The sequence below is a fragment of the Thalassophryne amazonica genome, chromosome 9, assembly GCF_902500255.1.
Source record: "Thalassophryne amazonica chromosome 9, fThaAma1.1, whole genome shotgun sequence".
In the NCBI taxonomy this organism is placed as follows: domain Eukaryota; kingdom Metazoa; phylum Chordata; class Actinopteri; order Batrachoidiformes; family Batrachoididae; genus Thalassophryne; species Thalassophryne amazonica.
The window spans coordinates 10,407,095-10,435,042 of record NC_047111.1 but is presented as its reverse complement, the minus strand read 5'-3'; the positions used below and the strand labels follow the sequence as shown (position 1 = coordinate 10,435,042).

The window sequence follows — 27,948 nt, the reverse complement described above, 5'->3', positions numbered from 1 at the left end:
CTACCTGAGGGGGTGGAATTGCTTTTCTTATTGGTTGTCTGTGGCAGGTAAGGCGGGGCCTCTGGGTGAAGGAAAACCAAAGCTTATGAACAGAGATGCTTCACACAGATCAAAGAGCGGATTATATTTTTTTCTGTTACCCAGAAACTCGTTGATTTTCAGAAGCTCCACCTGCAGCCCCTGACCAGCGCTCTCAGCCAGGTGTATGGGGGAGGGGATCTGAGGGTCTGATGGACGCACCTGCACAAAGGTAAAAGTACATGTTGACCATCATCTCACTGGTCTTTCTCCGTCCTCTCAGACTCTTTGCTGTCATGTTAATCAGGTCAAGAATGAGTACAAACCTTCGCTCCTGAGCACAGCAGAGTCATCGTTTCTTCAACGTCACCGCCGCACACAACCTCACAAAGCCTCTGCAAACAAACACATTGTGACTGAGAAGAAGTCGTCAGGCCAGGACCTCCAGCAGGCCCGCAGTCTGACGACGATTCCTGCATCCAAAACGCTCCACACATCACAATAAACCACAGTTAGTGTGCAGCTCAGTGCGGTGTGAAGACCGCGCCTTAAAGACTGTGCCATGAAGACCGCACCTTAAAGGCTGTGCCGTGAAGACCACATGTGAAGACCACGCCCTAAAAGCTGTGCCATGAAGGCCACGCCCTAAAAGCTGTGCCATGAAGACCACGCCCTAAAAGCTGTGCCGTGAAGACCACGCCCTAAAAGCTGTGCCATGAAGACCACACCGTGAAGACCACACCCTAAAAGCTGTGTCACGAAGACCACGCCCTAAAAGCTGTGTCCTGAGGACCACGCCCTAAAAGCTGTGCCATGAAGACCATGCCGTGAAGACCACGCCCTAAAACCTATGTCCTGAAGACCACGCCCCAAAAGCTGTGCCATGAAGACCACACCGTGAAGACCACACTGTGAAGACCACACCCTAAAAGCTGTACTGTGCAGATGCACCCTAAAGGCTGTGTTGTGAAGACCACACCCTAGAAGTTGTGCCGTGAAGACTGCACCCTAAAGGCTGTGCCATGAAGACTACACTGTGAAGACCGCGCCTTAAAGACGGTGCCGTGAAGACCGCACCTTAAAGACGGTGCCGTGAAGACTGCACCTTAAAGGCTGTGCCTGTTGTGTGGGCCGCCAGAAGAGGAGGTACTGCTGGCCCACCACCAGAAGGCACCCTGCCTGAAGTGCGGGCTTCAGGTACGAGAGGGCGCTGCCGCCACGGACACAGCCGGGAGTGACAGCTGTTACTCATTACTTCCTGACAGCCGTCACTCATTCTTCATCACCTCACTCCATAAAACCCAGACGTCATCTCCACCTCATCGCCGAGATATCGTACTTCATTGAAGGTAATATCCTCAGCCGTTTTGTGTTACAATATATCTGTATATTGTGAGTGTTTGCAGGAGTACCGGTTCCTCTTTCTGTGGAAGCTGAGTGAGTGCAGGACGGCACTCTTTTCCCCTGAGGAATCACTGCGGTACTCATCACATATTGAGTGAGAGGTGGAGGTGGCATTCCCACCGTTGTTGTTGCTGTGTGTACACACACCCACACTTGACTGTCTTTGTTCTCGCCAGCAGTACCAGATCCGACAGTCGGAGACGGTGATCACCTGGGAATTCGGGACTTGGCGGCTCCAGTATTCACCAGGTTCGGTGGTGGCGGAAATCATGTGGTTCCGGCCCTTCTCAGGACAGACGTCTTCTATCCTCGAGCCTGCCCACACGTCACCTTTGTAATTTGACTGTAATCATATTCTGAGATTGTCTGTATATTCGTTGTGCACATTTCACAACATTAAATTGTTCCTTTTTGGCTCATCTATTGACCGTTCATTTGCGCCCCCTGTTGTGGGTCCGTGTCACTACACTTTCACAACAGTGCCGTGAAGACCACGTGAAGACCACGTCCTAAAAGCTGTGCCATGAAGACCACGCCCTAAAAGCTGTGCCATGAAGACCATGCCGTGAAGACCACGCCCTAAAAGCTGTGCCACGAAGACCACGCCCTAAAACCTGTGTCCTGAAGACCACGCCCTAAAAGTTGTGCCATGAAGACCACACCGTGAAGACCACACTGTGAAGACCACACCCTAAAAGCTGTACTGTGCTGACTGCACCCTAAAGGCTGTGTTGTGAAGACCACACCCTAGAAGTTGTGCCGTGAAGACCACACCCTAGAAGTTGTGCCGTGAAGACTGCACCCTAAAGACTGTGCCATGAAGACTACACTGTGAAGACCGTGCCTTAAAGACGGTGCCGTGAAGACCGCACCTTAAAGGCTGTGCAGTGAAGACCACATGTGAAGACCACATCCTAAAAGCTGTGCCATGAAGACCACGCCCTAAAAGCTGTGCCATGAAGACCACACCGTGAAGACCACACCCTAAAAGCTGTGTCCTGAAGACCACGCCCTAAAAGCTGTGCCGTGAAGACCACACCGTGAAGACTACACCCTAAAAGCTGTACTGTGCAGACTGCACCCTAAAGACTGTGTTGTGAAGACCACACCCTAGAAGTTGTGCCGTGAAGACTACACCCTAAAGGCTGTGCCGTGAAGACTACACTGTGAAGACCACGCCTTAAAACTTGTGCTGTGAAGACCGTGCCCTAAAGGCTGTGCCATAAAGACCACACCGTGAAGACCACGCCCAAATATCGTGCCATGTAGAATGTGCGGTAAGACCAGCTCTAAAGGCGGTGCTGTGAAGGCCACGTCCTAAAGGTTAGGCTGTGAAGACTGCACCCTAAAGGCTGCAATGTGAAGGCCACACTGTGAAGGCCAAGCCTGAAAGACTGTACTATGAAAACTGCACCTTAAAGGCTATGCTGTGAAGGCTGCACTGTGAAGAGTAAACTCTAAAGCAGGGGTCTCAAACTTAAATTACCAGAGGGTCACTGAGCCTCCAAGCTTGTTGCAAGAGGGCCACTTCAGGTATTGAATAAAAAAGGAAAAAACATTCAAACGTTCGAACAACTGTCCTTCACAACATGAACGATTTTACATTCATATTTGGCTTTTTTTTTTGTCTTATTTGGGTTCACGTCGTAAATATGCTGTGTTCAGGGTCACCTCGGAAATCAGACATTTCTTTCTCAGTCCACACAGTGGGCCAGATTTCACTATATATTGATATCAGGTGGCGGGCAGGATGAAATGGTCTCGGGGGTTGGATTTAGCCCACGGGCCATGAGTTTGAGACCCCGGCCCTAAAGACTGCACTGTGAAGACGGCACTGTCAAGACTGCACTGTGAAGACCGTACCGTGAAGACTGCACTGTGAAGACCGCACTGTCAAGACTGCACCGTGAAGACCGTACCGTGAAAACTGCACTGTGAAGACTGCACTGCCAAAACTGCATTGTGAAGACCACACTGTGAAGACTGCACAGGGAAAACTGCACCGTGAAAACCGCACTGTGAAGACTGCACTGCGAAGTGCCATGAAGGCCCGCCCTGACCTTTGTGCCCACAGCCAATAAGTATTGAGTATAGAAGCTAACGCTAACAGCACAGTAATTACCACCTTACAAACCGACATTGGGATGTTTGTATCTGTTCAAACCATGGATCTTCCCAGTTGGCTATCTGTCCAAACCGTGAACCTTCCCATTCTGGTATCTGTTGGAACCGTGGACCTGCCCAGTCGTGTATATGTCTGAAATGTGGAACTGCCCAGTCGGGTATCTGTCTGAACCGTGGACCTTCCCAGTCATGTATCTGTCTGAACCATGGACCTTCCCAGTCGTGTATCTGTCCAAACCGTGGACCTTCCCAGTCGTGTGTCTGTCTGAACCGTGAACCTTCCCAGTCGTGTATGTGTCTGAACTGTGGACCTTCTCAGTCATGCATCTGTCCAAACCGTGAACTTTCCCAGTTATGTATATGTCCGAACCGTGAACCTTCCCAGTCATGTATGTGTCCAAACCATAAACCTTCCCATTCCAGTGTTTGTAAGATCCAAGCTCTGGCTTGAGATGTTGGATTTGAGGATTGCTGACGGTTTGAGGTTGAGGGTCAGTACCTGTCAGTACCTTCACAGCACCTTTCCTGACTTCCTGGCCCAGATGTTCTGCCAAATTGTGCACCACATGAGAATGTTGGGCACAATCTCCTGATCTACTCATCATACCGAAAAAGACAAAAATATATTGTTGCCCTTCAGACCTGGACCTGTATCCACAGCTGATTTCTCAACACACGACGTACCCTCCAGGTTTTATTTGTATTTGTTGACTCGGAGGTACCTTGTTAATAGGTCAAGGTCTGGAGATTGCTGGTTTGATACTGACCTGGTTCATCAGGGTCTGTGAAGGTGCCAGAGCATGGACCCGTCTGTACTGCCCTTTGCTGTATTTGTTCTGGATGAATGTTGACCTGTCCTCTTCTGATGACTGTGGATGGAGCTGCTCTGCTGCTGGCACAGCTGGAGCCCACACCTGATTGGCCACCAGGTTTCCGTAAGTGATGAACAGCTGGCAGTGAGAAGTTAAATGTCAGCGATGTCCCACCTTCATCTTTATAAAGAGCTGAGGATCTCCTCACCTGGATAAGTGGTTCAGTCCAGACTTTGCTGTCCATCATCAGGCTTCGTACTTTGGACACTTTGCTGCCCAGGTGTCTGTGGTGACCTGAGAGAGCAACGTCATCATTTAGCATGTCTGATGAAAAGCAGAGATTAACCGAGCACAAAATAAAGAAAGAGGAGCTGGACAGTGGATCAGTAATATGTCCCTTATAAAGTCGGACGGGTAGATGAAGATGGCGCTGTGTTTGGACCTTTAGCTGTCTTAAACTTACCAGCGCAGGTGTTACAGATGACAAGCAGCAGGTTGACTGATGCCCACTCAGGATTTGCCTCGCCACAGTCACCACATACTTTGTTGGACGGATTCTCCCAGAGCCGCTGTGCCACCTGGCTGCAGGACAGAGCACTTTGAATCGTTGAGGTCAAGTTGCCCAGCCAGATGGACAGCTCCTTCGACGAAGCAACAGAAAGACTGCAGAAAGGTGGACAGAGACACAGAGAGAAAAGAACCATTTAAAGGAGATCGTGGAGGAGAAACGTGAGCACAGACAGTATCTAAGCAAGTACTTGAAGGTCTTGTATGGGGTGATGAGGGTAAAGGAGTGTTCCCCTGTCGATTTGACAGATGCTATGTTCAGCGGCACAGAGTATGAGGCCACGCCCAGCTGGAAGCCCTCTTTGTTGGGATAAATCCACAGGTCATGATCCCAGACTGCTGCGTAGACACGTCTCCTTGGATCCTTGATGGTGATAAGTCCGTGGCACTGTGAGGGTGTGGGGCTTGGGATACCTCGACATGCCAGCAGAGATGTGACCCAACCATCCTGAACTTCTGAAGAACAAAATGCAAACAAATGTCAGAACCTGCAGCAGTGCCAGAGGCCAGTTTGGACTAAGGGACACGCCTGAACACATTGGAAGAGATACAAAAATACCTAAAACAAAGCATGATAATACCTATCACAAAGCGTGATATGAAACATTTTTCAGAGCAGAGTTTTTACCACAACTTGTACAGTTTTGATTGGGATAGAATTTATTTGATTGCTGATGTGGAAAATGCCTGGAAAGCCAGAAAAACAAAAACTGAGAAGGACTGGTTCAAGTTCAGACAATTATTCATGTCCAGTTGCCATTAGAAATGCTAAAGCAGATCACTTCCTCACTCAAACCACACAAAACCTTAATAACCCAATGAAGTTATGGAAGACAATTAAATCTATTAATCAAACCATTAAATGCACTGAGCTCCCATCTTGTATTGTAACAGACACTCAAAAAATTACAACAAAGCAGAGATGTTGGACTGTTTTAACAAACACTTTGTAGCGTCAGGTTCCTTGTTCGATTCACTTCATAGTACTCACAGAAACTCAGGAGATTCAAGTGTAGATTCTCGTGTTGCTATAACTCACCTTTTAGTTTCACCCCTTTCACAGTCAGTGGGGTACATAAAGCCCTCAAACTCTTAAACATCTCAACATCTTCAGGACCTGACAATCTTGAGCCCTATTTCCTAAAATTAACAGCTGACTTTACAGCCCCACCTTTGACTCACCTTTTCAACCTCATTCTGGCCACAAATGAAATTCCATCAATTTGGAAATCAGCTTTTACTCCCTCTGTTAAAAGGTGGTGATCCAACACTTTTGAACAATTACAGACCAATATCCAAATTATCCGCCTTGGTGAAACTACTGGAATCACTCATCAGTATTCAACTTAAAGAATTTCTCTCTGACACTAATATCTTATCTGATTTTCAGTCTGGTTTCAGGAAGCAACACAGCACAACCACTGCTGCCTTAAAAGTAGTGACATCATAACCACCCTGGAAAATAAACATCATTGTGCAGCCCTGTTCATAGACCTCACACAAGCTTTTCATACAGTTGATCATACATTATTGGAACATAGGCTCACTGCATGCGGACTTTCTAACCAGACAGTAAAATGGTTTCACAACTACCTCTCAGGCCAGACTCAGTGTGTGAAGATAGATGGATTCACATCACAAACACCATCACCAAAGGAGTACCACAAAGATCAGTACTAGGACCTCTACTATTCATTCTCTACATCAATAACATAAATCAGAATATCTTAAATGCACATTCCCATTTCTACGCTGATGACAGTTATCTACAGCTCTGCACACTCACCCGCACAAGCCATCACTCATTTACAATCAGCTTTTGACATTATTCAAAATAACCTTGCTGCCTGTCTTGGCCAGGATGCTCTTACAAAAGAGATTTTTAATCTCAATGAGACTCTTTTCCTGGTTAGATAAAGGTAAAGAAGACATCCAGAAGACTATCGGGAGCCACAGGTCCAGGAAGGCAAAATGACTTTGCTCTGATGTGGACTTGACAGTCCTTATTCCAGTAACCCAGTTAACAGACAGCACCAATGCTAGTATCTGACCCAGAGCTGGAAGAGATCAGGGTCTGATGTGGTACCAGGTAAGTCAGAAGCAGTGGTTTCTGACCTCTTTCATTTTGCCCCCCCACGTGTACTAATGAAAGATAGAGCCCTCCGAGCTCCAACGAATGAAGGGGTTATTTGCAATTAATGAATTAGTTTGTTAATTTATTTATTGGGGTAAAGTTGACATCATGGGTTCCCACATTTTGTCTTTGGTTCATCCAAAGAAAATGGTCTTTGAATCAGTTTTGATGGTCAAGTGTTTTATTATGACCTTATTTCATAGATGAACTTTAAATTTCGATAAAGTCAGAGCAAACAAAACCTTCAGACCAGGTCATCTTTGATGCTCCCCCAAGGGAAGCTCAGACCCCAGGTTGAGAAACCAAGGCATTAGAGTACCATCACTGTGAGCCATGAAGTCGTAGTGCTTCTTCCCGAGGTAGATGGAGAATCTTGCTCGGTCTTGTTTCTTCACATTTGTGACACTGGAAACATGGAACAGCACCTCACTGGACTTGTCCTGAAGAACAAAACAAGTGCATCAATTTCAATTTAATTTATTTCATTTATATGGTGCCAAAACTGCCTCAAAGGCACTTCACAGGAGTACAGTCTAACCTTACCAACCCCTCGAGCAAGAACACAGGAGACAGTGGTAAGGAAAAATGCATCTCAGTGAACCGGTCATTATGGATTAAAATGTCGGCACGTTGCCTCATCTGCCACACCACGAAACTGCAGTGTGTCCTGTTTGGCAAACAGTCAGGCAAACAACTGCTCTAGCCCTACCTTCCACAAGGATCATATCCAGAGAAACACATCATATAGACTAAATGTGGACAATGATGTTCCCTCACAGTGTCAGTGATCCTCCTCATCTGAGTCTCAATAAGTAACTGTTCATTTAAGACAAAGTCATTCCAGTGGGACCCAAGGATCCTCCACAGAGACCTGGGACCAAAGGGATCCAGTCCTCATTTTAGGACACTGGTTAAACTCCATGTCTTACAACCATAAAGTAAGGGTTCTATCTCACTGGGCATGACTGTTGGAGAGCAGTTTGAGACATGAATCAGTGACCAAACGTGAATGAGCAACAGTGCCCACTGAATCAATCAATCAATCAACTTTTTTCTTATATAGCGCCAAATCACAACAAACAGTTGCCCCAAGGCGCTCCATACTGCAAGGCAAGGCCATACAATAATTATGAAAAACCCCAACGGTCAAAACGACTCCCTATGAGCAAGCACTTGGCCACAGTGGGAAGGAAAAACTCCCTTTTAACAGGAAGAAACCTCCAGCAGAACCAGACTCAGGGAGGGGCAGTCTTCTGCTGAGACTGGTTGGGGCTGAGGGAAAGAACCAGGAAAAAGACATGCCGAGAAGGGGGGCAGAGATCGATCACTAATGATTAAATGCAGAGTGATGCATACGGAGCAAAAAGAGAAAGAAACAGTGCATCATGGGAACCCCCCCACAGTCTACGTCTAAAGCAACATAACCAAGGGATGGTCCAGGGTCACCCGATCCAGCCCTAACTATAAGCCTTAGCGAAAAGGAAAGTTTTAAGCCTAATCTTAAAGTAGAGAGGGTATCTGTCTCCCTGATCTGAATTGGGAGCTGGTTCCACAGGAGAGGAGCCTGAAAGCTGAAGGCTCTGCCTCCCATTCTACTCTTACAAACCCTAGGAACTACAAGTAAGCCCGCAGTCTGACAGCGAAGCGCTCTAATGGGGTAATATGGTACTATGAGGTCCCTAAGATAAGATGGGACCTGATTATTCAAAACCTTATAAGTAAGAAGAAGAATTTTAAATTCTATTCTAGAATTAACAGGAAGCCAATGAAGAATGGCCAACACAGGTGAGATATGCTCTCTCCTGCTAGTCCCCGTCAGTACTCTAGCTGCAGCATTCTGAACCAACTGAAGGCTTTTTAGGGAACTTTTAGGACAACCTGATAATAATGAATTACAATAGTCCAGCCTAGAGGAAATAAATGCATGAATTAGTTTTTCAGCATCACTCTGAGACAAGACCTTTCTGATTTTAGAGATATTGCGTAAATGCAAAAAGGCAGTCCTACATATTTGTTTAATATGCGCTTTGAATGACATATCCTGATCATTAATGACTCCAAGATTTCTCACAGTATTACTAGAGATCAGGGAAATGCCATCCAGAGTAACGATCTGGTTAGACACCATGCTTCTAAGATTTGTGGGGCCAAGTACAATAACTTCAGTTTTATCTGAGTTTAAAAGCAGGAAATTAGAGGTCATCCATGTCTTTATGTCTGTAAGACAATCCTGCAGTTTAGCTAATTGGTGTGTATCCTCTGGCTTCATGGATAGATAAAGCTGGGTATCATCTGCATAACAATGAAAATTTAAGCAATACCGTCTAATAATACTGCCTAAGGGAAGCATGTATAAAGTGAATAAAATTGGTCCTAGCACAGAACCTTGTGGAACTCCATAATTAACTTTAGTCTGTGAAGAAGATTCCCCATTTACATGAACAAACTGTAATCTATTAGACAAATATGAGTCAAACCACCGCAGCGCAGTGCCTTTAATACCTATGACATGCTCTAATCTCTGTAATAAAATTTTATGGTCAACAGTATCAAAAGCAGCACTGAGGTCCAACAGAACAAGCACAGAGATAAGTCCACTGTCCGAAGCCATAAGAAGATCATTTGTAACCTTCACTAATGCTGTTTCTGTACTATGATGAATTCTAAAACCTGACTGAAACTCTTCAAATAGACCATTCCTCTGCAGGTGATCAGTTAGCTGTTTTACAACTACCCTCTCAAGAATCTTTGAGAGAAAGGAAGGTTCGAGATTGGCCTATAATTAGCTAAGATAGCTGGGTCAAGTGATGGCTTTTAAGTAATGGTTTAATTACTGCCACCTTAAAGGCCTGTGGTACATAACCAACTAACAAAGATAGATTGATCATATTTAAGATTGAAGCATTAAATAATGGTAGGACTTCCTTGAGCAGCCTGGCAGGAATGGGTCTAATAAACATGTTGATGGTTTGGATGAAGTAACTAATGAAAATAACTCAGAACAATCGGAGAGAAAGAGTCTAACCAAAATACCGCATCACTGAAAGCAGCCAAAGATAACGATACATCTTTGGGATGGTTATGAGTAATTTTTTCTCTAATAGTCAAAATTTTGTTAGCAAAGAAAGTCATGAAGTCATTACTAGTTAAAGTTAATGGAATACTCAGCTCAATAGAGCTCTGACTCTTTGTCAGCCTGGCTACAGTGCTGAAAAGAAACCTGGGGTTGTTCTTATTTTCTTCAATTAGTGATGAGTAGAAAGATGTCCTAGCTTTACGGAGGGCTTTTTTATAGAGCAATGAACACTCATAGCTGAAGATGAATAACATGTTTGCACACAAAGTGTTCAGCTCTTATTATCCTGCTATCCACGTGAAAAGACTGTGGAAATGACCAAGACTGAAACCAATAATGCAAAAAATGAAAGTAATAATAATAAAGTCGAGCGGAGCTCCGTGTGTGTGTGTGTGTGTGTGTGTGTGTGTGTGTGTGTGTGTGTGCGTGTGCGGGGGGTACAGTGCATTTACCGACTTGCAGAAGCATGTCTCTGCTGTCCTCTCTTTAATGACCAGTATACAATCCCTGCTTATATGTGCACTGTGGGAGAGCTGGATTTGAGCAGAGTGCCGCTTAATAAACACATGATGCCATATTTCCTCACTGATTGTGAATTGTCCTCACAGCAAGCACATCAAAGAACTCCACTGCATGTTCTCAGAGAGAGAGGGGGGAGAAAGAGAAAGAGCAAGGAGAGAAAGAGATGGGGAGCGAGAGAAACAGATATATATATATATATATATATATATATATAGAGAGAGAGAGAGAGAGAGAGAGAGAGAGAGAGAGAGAGAGAGAGAGAGAGAGAGAGAGAACAGATCCTGGGGCTGCTGACGACCTGTAGGCGGGGTTTTCCCTGACAGCAGGAAGAGAGCGTATGCACGTGTATGTGAGCTGGATGCAGAGCTGCTGGCTGTGTTTCTGGTTCTGGTTTGGTGTCTGTGGGCTCCATGGCGGTGAAGGGGATGAACGTTTGCACCGCATGCTGTCTGCTGCTGTCGGTGGTCGCCGCCGTGCTCGCGGGGCGGGACTTGTATAAATACCTGGAATCAAACGATTTTTGTTTTCCTGATTATGATCTGCATGGAAGAGCCATGTTTATGTGGCACCTGATATAAGTGCTTCCGGTTTGGTCGGCACCATTGTGGTAAAAGCTGTTTACCAAACACAACTAGGGCAAATGGCAAAAATGGGACTAAAAAAGAATGTACCCTGAAGAAGCAGTAGATGGACTGAAAGCAGCGATTGACAACTTAACTGCAGAAATCTCCGCAGTTAAGAAGCAACAGATGGAGATCTTGAAGTTGGTTAAGGAGGTGAAAGAGTTGCGGCACCGACATGAAGAGAAGGACAAGCACATTGCGCTCTTGGAAAGGTGAGTGAATGATCTTGAGCAGTACACCAGAATAAATGACGTGATTATCTCGGGCATCCAGATTAAATCCCGGTCATACACTTGAGCGGTGAATATTACCAACGGGGAAGAGCCAGATGAGCAAGACGTCAGCTCAACGGAGCAACAGGTGGCTGCGTTTTTACGTACAAAGGGAATCGCTTTGGATTTAAAAAGCATCGACGCATGCCACCTGCTTCCAAGGAAGAACAACGGTGACAAACCAGCTGTTATTTTGAAATTTGTGAGCAGGAAGCACAAAATCACTTTGCTCAAACAAGGTCCTAAATTAAAGGGATCAAATGTTTACATCAACGAGCACCTCACCAAACAAAACGCAGAGATTGCGAAGATGGCGCGCTACCTGAGGAAACAGAAAAAGATACAGAATACTTGGACACTGAACTGTAAAGTCTTTATAAAATTAAATGGGGCACCTGAGGAGGCAACGATACTTGTCATCAAGAGCATGGAGTAGCTGGAAATGTACAAATGAGAAAAGACAAGAACACATACATGAACACGAATTCATCAACTGACAACTTGGACAGCTTAATTCAAAGGATCAATAATATTGACAATACAGAGTTATTTTCCTCTGATCACAGTGATCCAAGCACATGGGATGTGGAATACAATATAGACCCAGATAACTTTTATTTCTCAATGGAAGCAGTTGTCTGTATTACTCTGAAGACCAGTTCAACAGGAACATACAAACAAATGAATCTCAATAATTCATTTGAATAGCAGAGGTCTATATGCTAACTTTGAACAGCTCGAGGATTACTTAAAGCAGCAACCTTTTTATATTTACAAAATCCTGCGGCACACCACTGTCATGTGTCACGTGTCACGCACCACTAACTCAACTGTCTCTACACGGTGCATTAACACGTTAGCAACACGTGCGGTATGACGTAACATAGTATACTATAGTCATGGAGCTGTATATGAGAACTAGAGAGTGCAGTCCCATTGCTGCACACTAAACGAAAAGGTCCCCTTCATGGACAGCGACATGACGTCTCCTAACCGGGCAAAATATTGACAAAGTACCCGGATGTTAATGCATTTTCAATGGAGATCCGTGACTGAACATACTCAGAAAAATGCTTGCAAAATACGTTTTAAAATGCCATTTTGTCCTGGATATCGAGCCAGTAAAATTAAATTACATTAAATTATGTCAGGAAAGTATTAAACTTTCTCTGACACACACACATTCACAAATATTAGTGTTGAAAGTTACACGGATCTGCACTGATAAGCTGCGCTGCTTGGCTGAGCTGCTGCTGTGTTCAACGCAGCGCAGCTCCTAAAACCATTACAATACATTTATATATATTATATTTTTACACAATTATCCTTTATTGACCGAGTTTCATTCATGAAGTCAGCGGTGTGTGTGTGCACATCTCTGTGTGTGTGTGGCAGCACAGCGCCGGTCATTAATCTCATTATTTTAAGGTGCAAAAAAACAAAACTCCCCAGTCTTGTCGAACAATTTTTAGTCTCTAACGACAAGAATTTTAACTAAACATTGGTCTAGCAGTGGAAAATATCAACTAGACATACACTCAACAAAAATATAAATGCAACACTTTTGGTTTTGCTCCCATTTTGTATGAGATGAACTCAAAGATCTAAAACTTTTCCCACATACACAATATCACCATTTCCCTCAAATATTGTTCACAAACCAGTCTAATCTGTGATAGTGAGCACGTCTCCTTTGCTGAGATAATCCATCCCACCTCACAGGTGTGCCATATCAAGATGCTGATTAGACACCATGATTAGTGCACAGGTGTGCCTTAGACTGCCCACAATAAAAGGCCACTCTGAAAGGTGCAGTTTGTTTTATTGGGGGGGGGGATACCAGTCAGTATCTGGTGTGACCACCATTTGCCTCATGCAGTGCAACACATCTCCTTCGCATAGAGTTGATCAGGTTGTCAATTGTGGTCTGTGGAATGTTGGTCCACTCCTCTTCAATGGCTGTGCGAAGTTGCTGTATATTGGCAGGAACTGGTACACGCTGTCATATACGCCGGTCCAGAGCATCCCAAACATGCTCAATGGGTGACATGTCCGGTGAGTATGCCGGCCATGCAAGAACTGGGACATTTTCAGCTTCCAAGAATTGTGTACAGATCCTTGCAACATGGGGCCGTGCATTATCCTGCTGCAACATGAGGTGATGTTCTTGGATGTATGGCACAACAATGGGCCTCAGGATCTCGTCACGGTATCTCTGTGCATTCAAAATGCCATCAATAAAATGCACCTGTGTTCTACGTCCATAACAGACGCCTTACTTACACTCACTGGGTCAACATTATAGCAATATCTCAGATAAAACTGAAGTTATTGTACTTGGCCCCACAAATCTTAGAAACATGGTGTCTAACCAGATCCTTACTCTGGATGGCATTACCCTGACCTCTAGTAATACTGTGAGAAATCTTGGAGTCATTTTTGATCAGGATATGTCATTCAATGTGCATATTAAACAAATATGTAGGACTGCTTTTTTGCATTTGCACAATATCTCTAAAATTAGAAAGGTCTTGTCTCAGAGTGATGCTGAAAAACTAATTCATGCATTTATTTCCTCTAGGCTGGACTACTGTAATTCATTATTATCAGGTTGTCCTAAAAGTTCCCTGAAAAGCCTTCAGTTAATTCAAAATGCTGCAGCTAGAGTACTGACGGGACTAGAAGGAGAGAGCATATTTCACCCATATTGGCCTCTCTTCATTTGCTTCCTGTTAATCTAGAATAGAATTTAAAATTCTTCTTCTTACTTATAAGGTTTTGAATAATCAGGTCCCATCTTATCTTAGGGACCTCATAGTACCATATCACCCCAATAGAGTGCTTCGCTCTCAGACTGCAGGCTTACTTGTAGTTCCTAGGGTTTGTAAGAGTAGAATGGGAGGCAGAGCCTTCAGCTTTCAGGCTCCTCTCCTGTGGAACCAGCTCCCAATTCGGATTAGGGAGACAGACACCCTCTCTACTTTTAAGATTAGGCTTAAAACTTTCCTTTTTGCTAAAGCTTATAGTTAGGGCTGGATCAGGTGACCCTGAACCATCCCTTAGTTATGCTGCTATTGACTTAGACTGCTGGGGGGTTCCCATGATGCACTGAGTGTTTCTTTCTCTTTTTGCTCTGTATGCATCACTCTGCTTTTAATCATTAGTGATTGATTCCTGCTCTCTTCCACAGCATGTCTTTTTCCTGATTCTCTCCTCTCAGCCCCAACCAGTCCCAGCAGAAGACTGCCCCTCCCTGAGCCTGGTTCTGCTGGAGGTTTCTTCCTGTTAAAAGGGAGTTTTTCCTTCCCACTGTTGCCAAGTGCTTGCTCATAGGGGGTCGTTTTGACCGTTGGGGTTTTTCCGTAATTATTGTATGGCCTTGCCTTACAATATAAAGCGCCTTGGGGCAACTGTTTGTTGTGATTAGGCGCTATATAAAAAAATTGATTTGATTTGAATATCGGAAACAAGGATAACGGAAAACAAAGCAGCAAATTTTGAACTGACAGGATATGAACTGAACTACATGAATAGGAAAGATAAAGGAGAGGGAGGAGTGGCTTTGTTTGTGGAGAAAAATCACAAATACAGGGTAACAGACAATATGACAACAACAGGTGGCAATGTGTTGGACTGTATAACAATTGAAATTGATTTAAAGGGTGCTAAAATTATCATTGTTAGCTGTATATATACAGCACCTGGTTCAAGTGTGGAGTTATTTCAAGAATGGATAGAGGAAAAATTTACTAAGAGAAAAAATAATCAAATCTATGTATGTGGAGATATAAACATTGATCTGCTCAACCCACATAACCACAATGCAACAGAAGAATTCATAAATACGATGTACAGTTTGAACTTAATACCCAAAATAACTACACCATCAAGAATCACCATCAATAGTGCTACTCTTATTGACAGTATTTTTACCAACGCTCTGAACAGCGGTACAGTGAGTGGGCTTCTATTAAATGACATCAGCGATCATCTACCAGTATTCACTATAACAAAGCAAATTACCAAAAACAGTAATTTGGACAAAAAGGAATTTTACAAGCGTGAGCGATCTACAGAACACATGAATGTACTAAAAAGGATTTAATGAAGCAAGACTGGAATGCAGGATATGAAACAAGGGATACAGATCAGGCATATGAATATTTTTTAGAAACATTGATTTGTTTGTATGACAAAAACTGTCCTTTAAAACAAATCACTAGGTGCACTAAAAGATCGGAGAACCTGTGGATTACGTTAGGAATTGTAAAAGCATGTAAAAAGAAAAATAGATTATATCAAAAAATTATCAGGAAAAGAACTGAAGAGGCAGAAATAAGATACAAACAATATAAAAATAAATTAACTCCTATAATGAGAAACAGCAAGAGAGAATATGATACAAAATTAACAGATAAGAACAAGGGAAACACAAAGGGAATGTGGAATATATTAAACACTGTTAAAGAGCAAAGGTAATCTTGATAATTACCCACAATATTTTATTGAAAATGGAAATGAAATTAATATGGAGGAGGCAGCCAATAGCTTTAATAGATTTTTTTCTAATGTTGGTTCTGATTTGGCTGCAAAAATCCCTGAACTGAAGAAGGAAGAAAGGCAGCTAGGACAGCTAATAGAAAGAAATCCTCACTCTGTGTCTCTACAACCAGTGGATGAATTTGAAATTATAGGTGTTGTCAGAAAATTTGGATATGACCCCGATTAAAGATGTAATTAATTTAATTTTATAACTGTTAGTTCACGTTTTTAATTTATCATTAATCACAGGTACAGTTCCAAACAGTATGAAGATTGACAAGGTCACACCACCGTTTAAATCTGGTGATAAGCATCATTTCCCCAACTGTAGACCAGTATGTTTATTACCACAATTTTCAATTATTTTAGAAAAATTGTATCGTAATAAACTGGATACATTTATTGATAAACATAAATTATTACATGATAGTCAATATGGTTTCAGGCAAAACAGAGCCACAGCACTTGCTTTAATGGATTCTATTGAAGAAACAACACATTGCATTGATGAAAAGAAAATAATTGCAGGGCTGTTTTTGGATATAAAAAAAAGCATTTGACACCATAAATTGTGATATAAGTTAGAGAGGTATGGGATAAGGAGGGTGGCATTACAATGGGTAAGGAACTACTTAGGAAATAGGAAACAGTTTGTAAAGCTGGATTATTTCTGTTCTTCGTGTGTGCACATGGTGTGCGGTATCCCACAGGGGGCAGTATTGGGCCCTAAGTTATTTATTTTATATATCAATGACCTGTGTAATGTATCTCATGTTTTCAAATCAGTCTTATTTGCTGACGACACAAACTTGTTTAGCGCAAATCACAACTTAAGAGAGTTAATCAGTCACACAGATAGAATTTGGTAAGTTAGCAGAATGGTTTACAGAAAATAATTTTTTATTAAATTTGAAAATAAAATCATGTTTTTTGGAAATTGCAAAGAGACAGAAGAGGTCAAACTTAAAATACAAGTTTCTGTGTAGGCTCTCAGTTGTCCAGGTGGTTTCCATAGTAGAGAAGCTTGAATCTTCAACTGAACTGGGTTGTTTGATGCGAGGACGTTTCGCTTCTAATCGCAGAAGCTTCCTCAGCTAAAATTCTTGCTCTGGTAGTCTGGTTTCTGTCTTGACTCTTGTAGAGAAGAATAACAGAAGCCCGCAAAAGCTGGAGTTTTAAACCTAACCAGACCCCTCCTAATGATGGGACTGACAACTCTCCTGACAATGTGAATGACTCATTACCACAAACAAAAGACTGAAACTGCTTTGATCTGAGTACCCTATTGTAAACAGGGGACAAAGAGTGTCTCAGGCCCCCTCCCCAGTTAAGGCTGGGTTTCAACTCACATACAATGCCTCCTTCACCCCTCTCTCAGACCATTTCTTTTCTTTGGCTAAGATTTTAACTTCCTTGTCCTCAAACATGTGGTTAGTATCTTTAAGGTGGAGATGAACTGCAGACTGAGGTCCACCAGTGCCCTCTCTGCGGTGCCAGTATAGCCTTTTGTGCAACGGCTGCCATAGTGTTACCTATGTAGTGTTCTTTACAGTTTCCTGACATCTGATAGAATAACTACATTGCTCTGTTTGTAAAGAGGGATCCTGTCCTTAGGGTGAACTAATTTCTGTCACATACGTGAGGGCTTTCCGGGACATGTTGTTGTTCTTTAGCCCTTCCCTCTGTAGTTGTGAGCACCTGTAGGGCTCTGTGTTGAAGAGTCCTAATCACCCCGAGCTTGTGTTCAAGGGGGTGGTTTGCGCCAAAGAGCAGATATTGGTCAGTGTGAGTGGGTTTTCTGTAAACCCCTGTCTGGAGCTGCCTGTTCTCTCCAATCATAACATCACAGTCCAAGAAGGCGAAATGTTGTTTCTGGCATCCTCACGTGTGAACTTGATATTGGAGTCCACCGAGTTGATGTGCTCTGTAAAAGACTCCACTTCCCGTTGCTTGATTTTAACCCATGTGTCATCGACATATCTGAACCAGTGACTGGGAGAGATGCCCGTGAATGATGCCAATGCTCTCTTCTCCGCTAGCTCCATGTACAGATTGGCCACAATGGGGATACCGGAGACCCCATCGCACAACCATGGATCTGCCCTGTAGTAATTCCCCCTAAACAGGAAATACATGGTGTTAAGACAGATCTCCAGAGTTGGCAGATGTGGTCTGGTGTAAGTTTGGTCCTTTCAAGTAGAGATGCGTCCTCCAGTAGCCTCTGCCTCACAGCTGAGATGGCCTCAGCAGTGGGGATGCAGGTGAACAACGATGTCACACGAATGACACCATAGTTTCATCTGCCTTCAGCTGAAGGTCCTTGATCTTGTTCATGAAATCTTGTGTGCTCTCCACATGGTGGTCTGAGTTACCCACTAGAGGAGCCAAAATCCACTTGAGGTGCTTTGCCAAATTGTATGTGATGGAATCTGTGCTACATACAATAGGCCTGAGTGGCACGTCCTGTTTGTGGATTTTGGGCAGTGGCGTCCCCAGGGTACAGTCTGTAGTATGCCTGCCTGGGTGATGAGTCCCTCATGATTTTCTTCTTTATACCGCTTGTGGGGTCTCTCTTCAGATGCTTGTATGTGTTGGACTCACTGAGGCAAGTTGTTGACTTGGCCTCGTAGTCCGATGTGTTCAGGACCACCGTGCATCTGCCTTTATCTGCTGGCAGGATAAGGATGCTTTGGTCCTTCTGCAGTGCTGACAAACTTTCCGTTCTTCTCCTGTGATGTTGGATGGACGAGGCTTAGCACTGTTCAGCACTGCTGTGACTCTTAGTCGGAGGGTCCCCAGCTTCTGACTCTGACAGACTGTTAGTTTAATGGCTGACTCTACTGCAGTGATGTAATCTACTGTCAGTATGTGTTTAGGGGGTCAATGAGAAATTTAGTCCTTTAGTGAGCACATCCTTTCTGTCTGTGTAAGAACCCTGTTGGAGAGATTCTTTACCCAGTTTTCCCTGTTCTCACGGAATTTGTCTGGGTGTATCTTTATAACTACCCCCCACTGAAAGTACGCCTTTTCTGCACTGAAGGTTGTGAAACTTCCTGATTTGCTGCGCCTTACTTTTAAATGCTCAGACATTTGAATTTTAACTATGAACGTTGTGATCTTATTATGGGCCTCTTCCCACACTAAAGTTTCTAACCTTTTGTGAAGACTATCAAGATTATTTTGGAGGTCTAATAATTTAAAATTTAAGCCTTCTCAATTCTAAGACCCCAAATCCTCCTAAGCTAACTGTGCTGGATCTTTTTCTGCTGTGTGACCTGCTTCTAGTGCCTCTTTTGCTTCATGCATTTGGGAGAATAACGTTGTTTTTTTGCATCTCAGGTTTAAATCTTAAGTGGTTTCTAAAGTTAGATATCTTTTTAGCAGTCTTTTCCAGTCTTACATACCAGTGCCAGGGCCTCATGCCCACAGTTGGTCGCAATGTTTCTGTGTAGGCTCTCAGTGTGTAGGTGGTTTCCATAGTAGAGCATCTGAATCTTCAATGGACTGGGTTGTAATGAGTCATTCACGTCGTAGGAGGGACAGCTGCCTTGTCATTAGGAGGGTGCTAACTAGAGCCCAATAGGTGCTAATTAGAGCAATTGTTGTCACTAGCCAATAGCAGTCTGCCTCTCGGTCGGCGGGGTTGTTAGGTTTAAAACCTCCCGCTGTGTGGCTTCTGTTTTCTTCTCTACAGGAGTCAAGACAGAAGTCAGACTACCCAGAGCAAGAATTTTAGCTGAGGAAGCTTCTGCAATTTGAAGCAAAAACGTCCTTGCTATCCAGCACACCCAGTCCAGTCGAAGATTCAAGCTTCTCTCCTTTTAAAATACAAGGTGTTGAAATTGAAAGAGTAGTAAAAGAAAATAAATTTCTTGGAGTCATAATTGATGAGAAACTAAATTGGAAGAGTCATATGAAACATAAACAAAATAAAGTCTGAACAAGTCTGGCAGTTTTATATAAAGCAAGCAAACCTTATAAAAACCTTAAAAACCTTATACTGTTCACTAATATTACCATATTTTAATTACTGTGCTGAGGTTTGGGGCAATAATTACAAACTGCTCTAAAACCACTAATCAGTTTTGAAAAAAGAGCAATAAGAATAATCAGTGATGCTGGATACAGAGACCACACAAATCCATTAGCAAAAATTTTAAAAACGCAGGATTTAATAGAGTTTCATATTCTTCAGATATTGTTTAAAGCTAAAAATAAACAATTACCTGTAAATATTCAGAGTCTGTTTATCGAAAGGGAAAATCAATATAATTTGAGAGGTTTGTATTGTTTTCAAATTCAAAAATTTCATACAACATTAAAAGATTTTGTGTTTCTGTGAGTGGAGTAAAAACATGGAATAACTTGAATCAAGAACTTAAATAATGCCAAACAATTCATCAGTTTAAAAAATGAAAAGAAAATATTTTTTCCAAGTATGTCAGCGAAGAGATTTAAGACTGAGTGTTCACAGCTTGAAACTTTGAAGCAGCTTTTGAAGGAAGTTTGAAAGATGTTTTTGTCAATTAAGGACAGATTTGTAAAGGGGGGGGGGGGGTAAAAGTGATTCACTTCTTCCCACTTCTACTCAGACATGCACTTTTTTATTGCTGATATTTTTCTTTCACTATTGTTTTGTATGGGGAAAAAAGGTGAATGTGATGTTTTGATGATAGATCCAATGCTCAATGTCTGTCTGAATCAAATTCATTCATTCATACAGTATTAAAATTGACAGAACTAAATAAATTATTTACAACAATAAAAATTATTTTTACAAGAAAAAGACGCGAGGAGGAAGAGAGGGGAGAGAACTAGAGCATGCCAGATAAAAAAGGTTTCAATAAAATGGATCAGAGCGCTTGTGCATTGCTGCTGCAGAACTGTGCATAAAATAATAGCATTAAATGCGTAAGTCCAAAAAGATCGAATGGTATGGATCTAAATCAAGGCCCAAAAGTTTGTAGATCTGAAAATTAAAAAAAGATTGAAAAAATACATTTTGAAACTGAAAATTAAAGTGTTGTAATCTGAAAATAAAAAAAGACTGAAAAAATAAATTTTGAAACTGAAAATTCAATGTTTGTTCTTGAATTTTATAATAATTTAAAAAAGTATTATCAAAATACAATAAGTGTAGATATATATTTTTCAGTTTAAATAAATTTTTGATTCAGCTCTGTAATTTTTTGATCAATAATTTATTTTCATTCATATTTCTTTTTTTCACCTTCAGATCTTTTTTTCACTTTCAGATCTTATTTTTTCAGTTTCAAACTTTTGGCCCTGTTCTGGTGTGGGAGGGTGTGGCTTCGATTGAGAGGGGCGTGGAATTGTGAGTGACAGGAGAACAATCAGTCCTCACATGATGTTGCTTTCAGGAAACGTGTGTCCTTTGATAGATAATGACTCTGCTCCCGTCTCCATTGTTTATTTACTGCGCAGCAGGTGCGTGAAAGAAAATAGAGAGGATGAACGCTTATTATGAGGCTTATAAACCTCGAGATAAAGCTGTTATTGTGATCGATGTGTTGCAGTTGGTTCAGTGGATCCATATGTTGTACGGATAGTGAATTTATGACGATGTCAAAGTGATGACACAAAGTGGCCGGCAGTTTCACAGTATAAACTTAATGTGACCAGAACCAAGCGGACCGCCCATAAATCCAAATCCAAAGCCGCCAGAAGAGCTCTCCGGCTACCGCTGGTGTAAGAAGCCTCACCGTTACAGGCTGGCACCGTGGCGCTGAGAGAGATCCACCGCTACCAGAAATCCACCAGCTGCTGATTCCACAAGCTGCCGACCAGGTGCCTCGCCGGCCTCCTGCAGAGCATCACAGAGGAGCTCTGAAAGCGGAGGTCGGTCTTGAAGTCCTGAGCGATTTCTCTCACCAGGTGCTGGAAGGGCAGCTTGTGGATCAGCAGCCTCGAGGATTTCTGGTAGCGGCGGAGCACCCAAAGTGCTGCGCCTGTAAATGGCGAGGCTTCTTCACACCGCCGGTAGCCGGAGCGCTCTTCTGGGCGGCTTTGGATTTGGATTTACGGGTCGGTCTGTTTGGTTGGTTTATTTACAGGTATCAAGACAACACAGTGGAGAGAAAGTGTTGAGTCATTATCTATCAAAGTAATCCGGTACAACATATGGATCCACTGAACCAACTGCTACACATCGATCACAATAAACAGCTTTATCTCGAGGGTTAAAGCCTATAATAAGCTTTCATTCTCTCTGTTTTCTTTCACGCACCTGCTGCGCAGTAAATAAACAATGGAGACGGGAGCAGAGTCTTATCTATCAAAGGACACACGTTTCCTGAAAGCAACATCATGTGAGGACTGATTGTTCTCCTGTCACTCACAATTTCCCACACCCCTCTCAATCGAAGCCACGCCCTCCCACAGCAGAACAGGGCGAACAATGTTTGAAACTGTAAAAATAAGATCTGAAAGTGAAAAAAGATCCGAAGGTGAAAAAAATGAAATATGAATGAAAATAAAATTATTTGATCAAAAAAATTACAGAGCTCAATCAAAAATTTATTTAAACTGAAAATATATATCTTACACTTATTTTTATTTTGATAATACTTTTAAATGATTATAAAATTCAAGAACAAAACTTAATTTTCAGTTTCAAAATTTATTTTTTCAATCTTTTTTATTTTCAGATGACGAAACTTTAATTTCAGTTTCAAAATGTATTTTTTCCAATCTTTTTTTAATTTTCAGATTACAACACTTTAATTTTCAGTTTCAAAATGTATTTTTTCAATCTTTTTTATTTTCAGATTACAAAACTTTTTGCCCGTGATTTAGATCCATAGAATGGGGAGTCAATTTCCATTTAATTCAATTTAATTCAAGGGGAGGTGATGGTCTAGTGGTTAAGCGTTGGGCTTGAGACCAGAACATCCTTGGTTCAAATCTCCGCCTAACTGGAAAATCACTAGGGGCCCTTGGGCAAGGTCCTTAATCCCCTATTGCTCCTGGTGTGTAGTGAACGCCTTGTATGGCAGTACCCTGACATTGGGGTGAATGTGAGGCATTATTGTAAAACACTTTGAGCGGCTGATGCAGATGGAAAAGCGCTATATAAATGCAGTCCATTTACCATTTATTTAATTTGTAAAACACCACATTTCATATTTTTTTTTAATTTTCAGTTATATCATGCCAAATCAAAACAAAGTTGCCTCAAGATGCTTTAGATTAGATAAGATTAGATTAGATTAGATTTATTGGTCCCCGTGGGGAAATTTGTCTTCACCGACTGTACAATACATTGTACATAACAAGACAGACAACACAGTAAACTCAATAACACATCACAGGACAGACAACAACAGTATCACAATAGCACAAAATAGGTAGCACAAATATCTACAATAACACTGATAACTAGCCCACTACAGACCAGTTGCCCTGACCTCCCACCTTATGAAGACCATGGAGCGGCTCGTCCTGTCTCACCTCCGCACTGTGGTGAGCGACACCCAGGACCCACTGCAGTTCACCTACAGGCCCAACATCGGGGTACTGCAGCGATTGCTCACCCACCTGGAGACCAGCAGGAGCGCTGTGAGAGTCATGTTCTTTAATTTCTCCAGCACTTTCAACACCATCAGACCGGCGCTGCTGAGGGGGAAGCTGGAGGACATCTCGCCGCCTGGACCATCGACTACCTCACTGACTGCCTGCAGTACGTGCGGCTGCGTGGCTGTCAGTCTGAGGTGGTAAGGTGCAGCACCGGGGCCCCTCAGGGCACCGTCCTCTCACCTTTCCTTGGACTTCACCTACAACATGGACAACTGCCACCTCCAGAAGTTCTCTAATGACTCCGCCACTGTGGGTCGTGTGTCTGAGGGGAACGAGCTGGAGTACCGGTCGGTCATCACAGACTTCATGGACTGGTGTGAGAGCAACCACTTGTGTCTCAACACCAGTAAGACGAAGGAGATGGTGATCGACTTCAGGAGGAAACCACCACCTCACCCACCGGTGAACATCCAGGGGGAGGACATAAAGACTGTGGACAGTTTCAGATACCTGAGTGTTCACCTCAACAGCAAACTGGACTGGACTCACAACACTGACGCCCTGTACAAGAAAGGCCAGAGTCGCCTCCACCTCCTGAGGAGACTGAGATCCTTTGGAGTGAGCAGGCCTCTGCTTAAGACCTTTACAACTCTGTTGTAGCCTCAGCTCTCCTCTATGCTGTTGTCTGTTGGGCCCGGCAGCACAGAGCAGGAGAGAAGAGACTGAATAAGCTGGTCAGGAAGTCCAGCTTTGTCCTGGGCTGTCCTCAGACTCTCTGGAGAGGTGGCTGAGAGGAGGTGTTAGCCAAGTTCAAATCCATCATGAACAACTCCTGCACCGGACTGTAGTGGAGCTGAGCAGCTCCAGAACGATACCACAGGTTGTTCCTCCCTGCTGCTGTCAGGCTGTACAATAACACTGTGAAATAACCACATGCAATAATATGTCCACAAATCACGTGCAATAACAACTCGTTTACAAATCCCAGCACTAATGTCACCTTATCCATCTAAACTCCATTCACATATTTTAATGTGATGCTTCTATAGATGCTTCTATTTTTTTCAATCCCAGTCATATGCACATGTACAGTGGTGGGTACAGTTTCCGATAATCCGATAACAGATAATTATTGAAGATAATGTTTTCATTATCGGATTATCTTTTTAGATATCTTTAAAAAACCATATCGAACTAATTATCTTCCAATAAATTTTCGTCCAACAACTACAAACATTTTTAAAATTTAAAATCAGTTGAGCACCTACATGTTAAAAGTTTCATAGCAGATGTGTAGTTCTACCCTCTGCAAACAGAGGAGAGCTGCTTCTAGGAGAAACTGCTTCTGCAGGCAAAGGAGAACCAGTTAAAAAAAAAAAAAAAAAAAATTCATTTCTTTTAACCACATACTGATATGCTGGCATATCACCAAAGTCACCCAGACGCATACATTTTAACTTATGGTTCCATTTTTAACCAAACTAATTTTGGACAAGTTATTTAAAATTACTGTCACACCTGAAGTTTTATAAAGTGAAAATATCAGATATATGTTTAGTTTTAAAGTAATGCACTAATTTTTAAGGTTTTCGTGTGGACATGCTGTACCCAGCAGTGCATTATGAGTAGGATAGGGTAATCTCAGTATGTTCATGACAGGACAAATGCATTTCAGACACTACTGTTCAGGCTCCACTGACAACAGCATTGAACTCTAGTGCCTAAAACTCTCGTGAATGTATTCTCTGGGTTTATACACATTGTTATTGTATTTGCATTTGTTAGATTACACGCATCTGGAATTTTGTTTTGGCAGGTTTTCACGGTCTCTACTGCCATTTACTGGCCAGTAGTGTTCATGGCAGTATTCGTCCTGAAGCTGGACAGACACTGTATGATATTTTTATTCACTGTACTCTGTTTCAGTTCAAACTGTCTTTAAGTCTTACAGACATAAAGACATGGATGACCTATAATTTCCTGCTTTTAAACTCAGATAAAACTGAAGTTATTGTACTTGGCCCCACAAATGTTAGAAACATGGTGTCTAACCAGATCCTTACTCTGGATGGCATTACCCTGACCTCTAGTAATACTGTGAGAAATCTTGGAGTCATTTTTGATCAGGATATGTCATTCAATGCATATATTAAACAAATATGTAGGACTGCTTTTTTGCATTTGCGCAATATCTCTAAAATTAGAAAGGTCTTGTCTCAGAGTGATGCTGAAAAACTAATTCATGCATTTATTTCTTCTAGGCTGGACTATTGTAATTCATTATTATCAGGTTGTCCTAAAAGTTCCCTGAAAAGCCTTCAGTTAATTCAAAGACTTAGACTGCTGGGGGGTTTCCCATGATGCACCCAGTGTTTCTTTTTATTCACCTGTTTTTGCTCTGTATGCATCACTCTGCATTTAATCATTAGTGATTGATCTCTGCTCACTTCCACAGCATGTCTTTTTCCTGATTCTCTCCCCTCAGCCCCAACCATTCCCAGCAGAAGACTGCCCCTCCCTGAGCCTGTAATTATTGTATGGCTTTTGCCTTACAATATAAAGCGCCTTGGGGCAACTGTTTGTTGTGATTTGGCGCTATATTAATAAAATTGATTTGATTTGATTTGCTTTTGTTGACGTTATGAGTTTTGTCAGCACACCTAGTGAGATACTATCAAATTCTGTAAATCTTGGTAATACCTCACTAGTGGTGCCCACCTCAATAGCAGGGTGTAGTGGCTGGGTTAAGGCATGCTGGGATATGTTTAACCTAATGTCTTCTGTTTTCTTCTTAAAGTAATCAAGGAATTTTTGTGCTGTAAAAGGAGAGCGAACTACAGGTGGTTGTCCATGAATAAGTGTTGCCATGTGTCGAACAAGAACTTTGAGTTATGCTTGTTTTTGTTCATCAAATCAGAGTAATAGGTCCACTTTGTAGCCAATAATGCATGCTTGTAGTCTAAGATGGCATCACGCCACGCAAGGTGGAAGACTTCTAACTTTGAACTACGCCATTTCCGTTCTAGACCATTTTTGATGAGCACAAGCATGATCCGAATAAAACTCATCAATATCTGTGCTCGTGCTGAAGGAAAATTCTCATTGGCTAACTGACTGTCTTCACGCTCTGTGATTGGCCAGTCACACACAGCGCCTGCCCCTCCCTACAGAAACACGTCTGTCTGTGTCGGGAGGGGCACACACACACACACCACACACAGAGGAGTTTGGCTTAATTCTAGCTTAGTGTTCTTCAGCTCGCCTCTTTTTCGGTTTGTATGATATTTAAAGTTACTTGGTGAACTTGTTTCGTAATGAACGCGGTGGGTTTGACAAGACAGAGCTGAAAACGGCTCATGTCGCGTCGGTCACTGCCTGTGGTCATCTTTTTTTAAACCGTTTGTTTGCTCTTTGTTTTCTTGATGATATAAAGTCAGTTGGAAAACTTTGCTCCTAGTGATCGCGATGCTTTTGAAAAGAATACAGTGAACAAGGCTGACATATTATTTCCCTGTTTGCCATCACTGGATGTTTGCATGAATCACCAAGTTCACACAGACCACTAAAAAATCTTACAGACCACTACAGTCTTACAGACCACTTACACACATACACACATGTAGCTGAACACACAAAGTAGCCTATATTAATATTTTTATCTGACACTTTCTCACTGCAGTTCATAAAAATAAACTGGTCAGTTGAACAACCTCTCTCTCCCTCTCACAGTCAGTCAGTCACACACACATACATACACAGACACACATGCACACACAGACACACACACCTGAATAAATATTGTTTAACTTTGTGTGGAAAAAAATGCCAAGAACATTAGGTAGTAAAAATAAATAAATAATTGAGAAAAAAAAAATCACAGTTTGGTCATAAAATAAAAAAAATAAAGTTGTGTTGACTGTGACAACTCTTGTTCATGTATACATAATAGTTCATAATTTCCTACGATATTGAATGTCAATTCTTAGGCTGTATTGTTGTTCATTCATACACTTAAGAAGATTCATGTTCTGAGTTTATAAAAAAAATTGTTCTGTAAATAGTTCTCTTACTTTAGTGATCACAAACATTGAATCTCCATTTTGAGGCTGTTCTATAAATAGTTTTCAAATAAACAATAAATAAAGCAACTTCTGATCAATCCATATCAACTTCACACTTAAAATAATGTACTGATTTAAGCCCCACCCATTTCAGATTAAACCATGCACACTTCCAGTTTATGCCCCACCCACTACGAGTACAGATACAGATAGTGGTGTACTCGTTCATCCCCAGTGATGATCAATAATTAGATGAT

At 42.3% G+C, this 27,948-nt stretch overlaps 1 protein-coding gene across 1 annotated transcript in view; it reads right to left on the bottom strand.

The window, feature by feature from the left end:
• Positions 1 to 27,948, bottom strand: part of LOC117516723 (arf-GAP with Rho-GAP domain, ANK repeat and PH domain-containing protein 1) — a 153,319-nt gene that overhangs the window by 68,490 nt on the left and 56,881 nt on the right. The window contains exons 9-16 of the mRNA XM_034177556.1: positions 7,379 to 7,499; positions 5,117 to 5,381; positions 4,822 to 5,021; positions 4,567 to 4,652; positions 4,314 to 4,496; positions 345 to 413; positions 141 to 240; positions 5 to 61 (exon numbers count right to left, since the gene is read on the bottom strand). Coding sequence (XP_034033447.1) covers positions 5 to 61; positions 141 to 240; positions 345 to 413; positions 4,314 to 4,496; positions 4,567 to 4,652; positions 4,822 to 5,021; positions 5,117 to 5,381; positions 7,379 to 7,499 — 1,081 coding nt within the window. The remainder of the gene's footprint in view (positions 1 to 4; positions 62 to 140; positions 241 to 344; positions 414 to 4,313; positions 4,497 to 4,566; positions 4,653 to 4,821; positions 5,022 to 5,116; positions 5,382 to 7,378; positions 7,500 to 27,948) is intronic.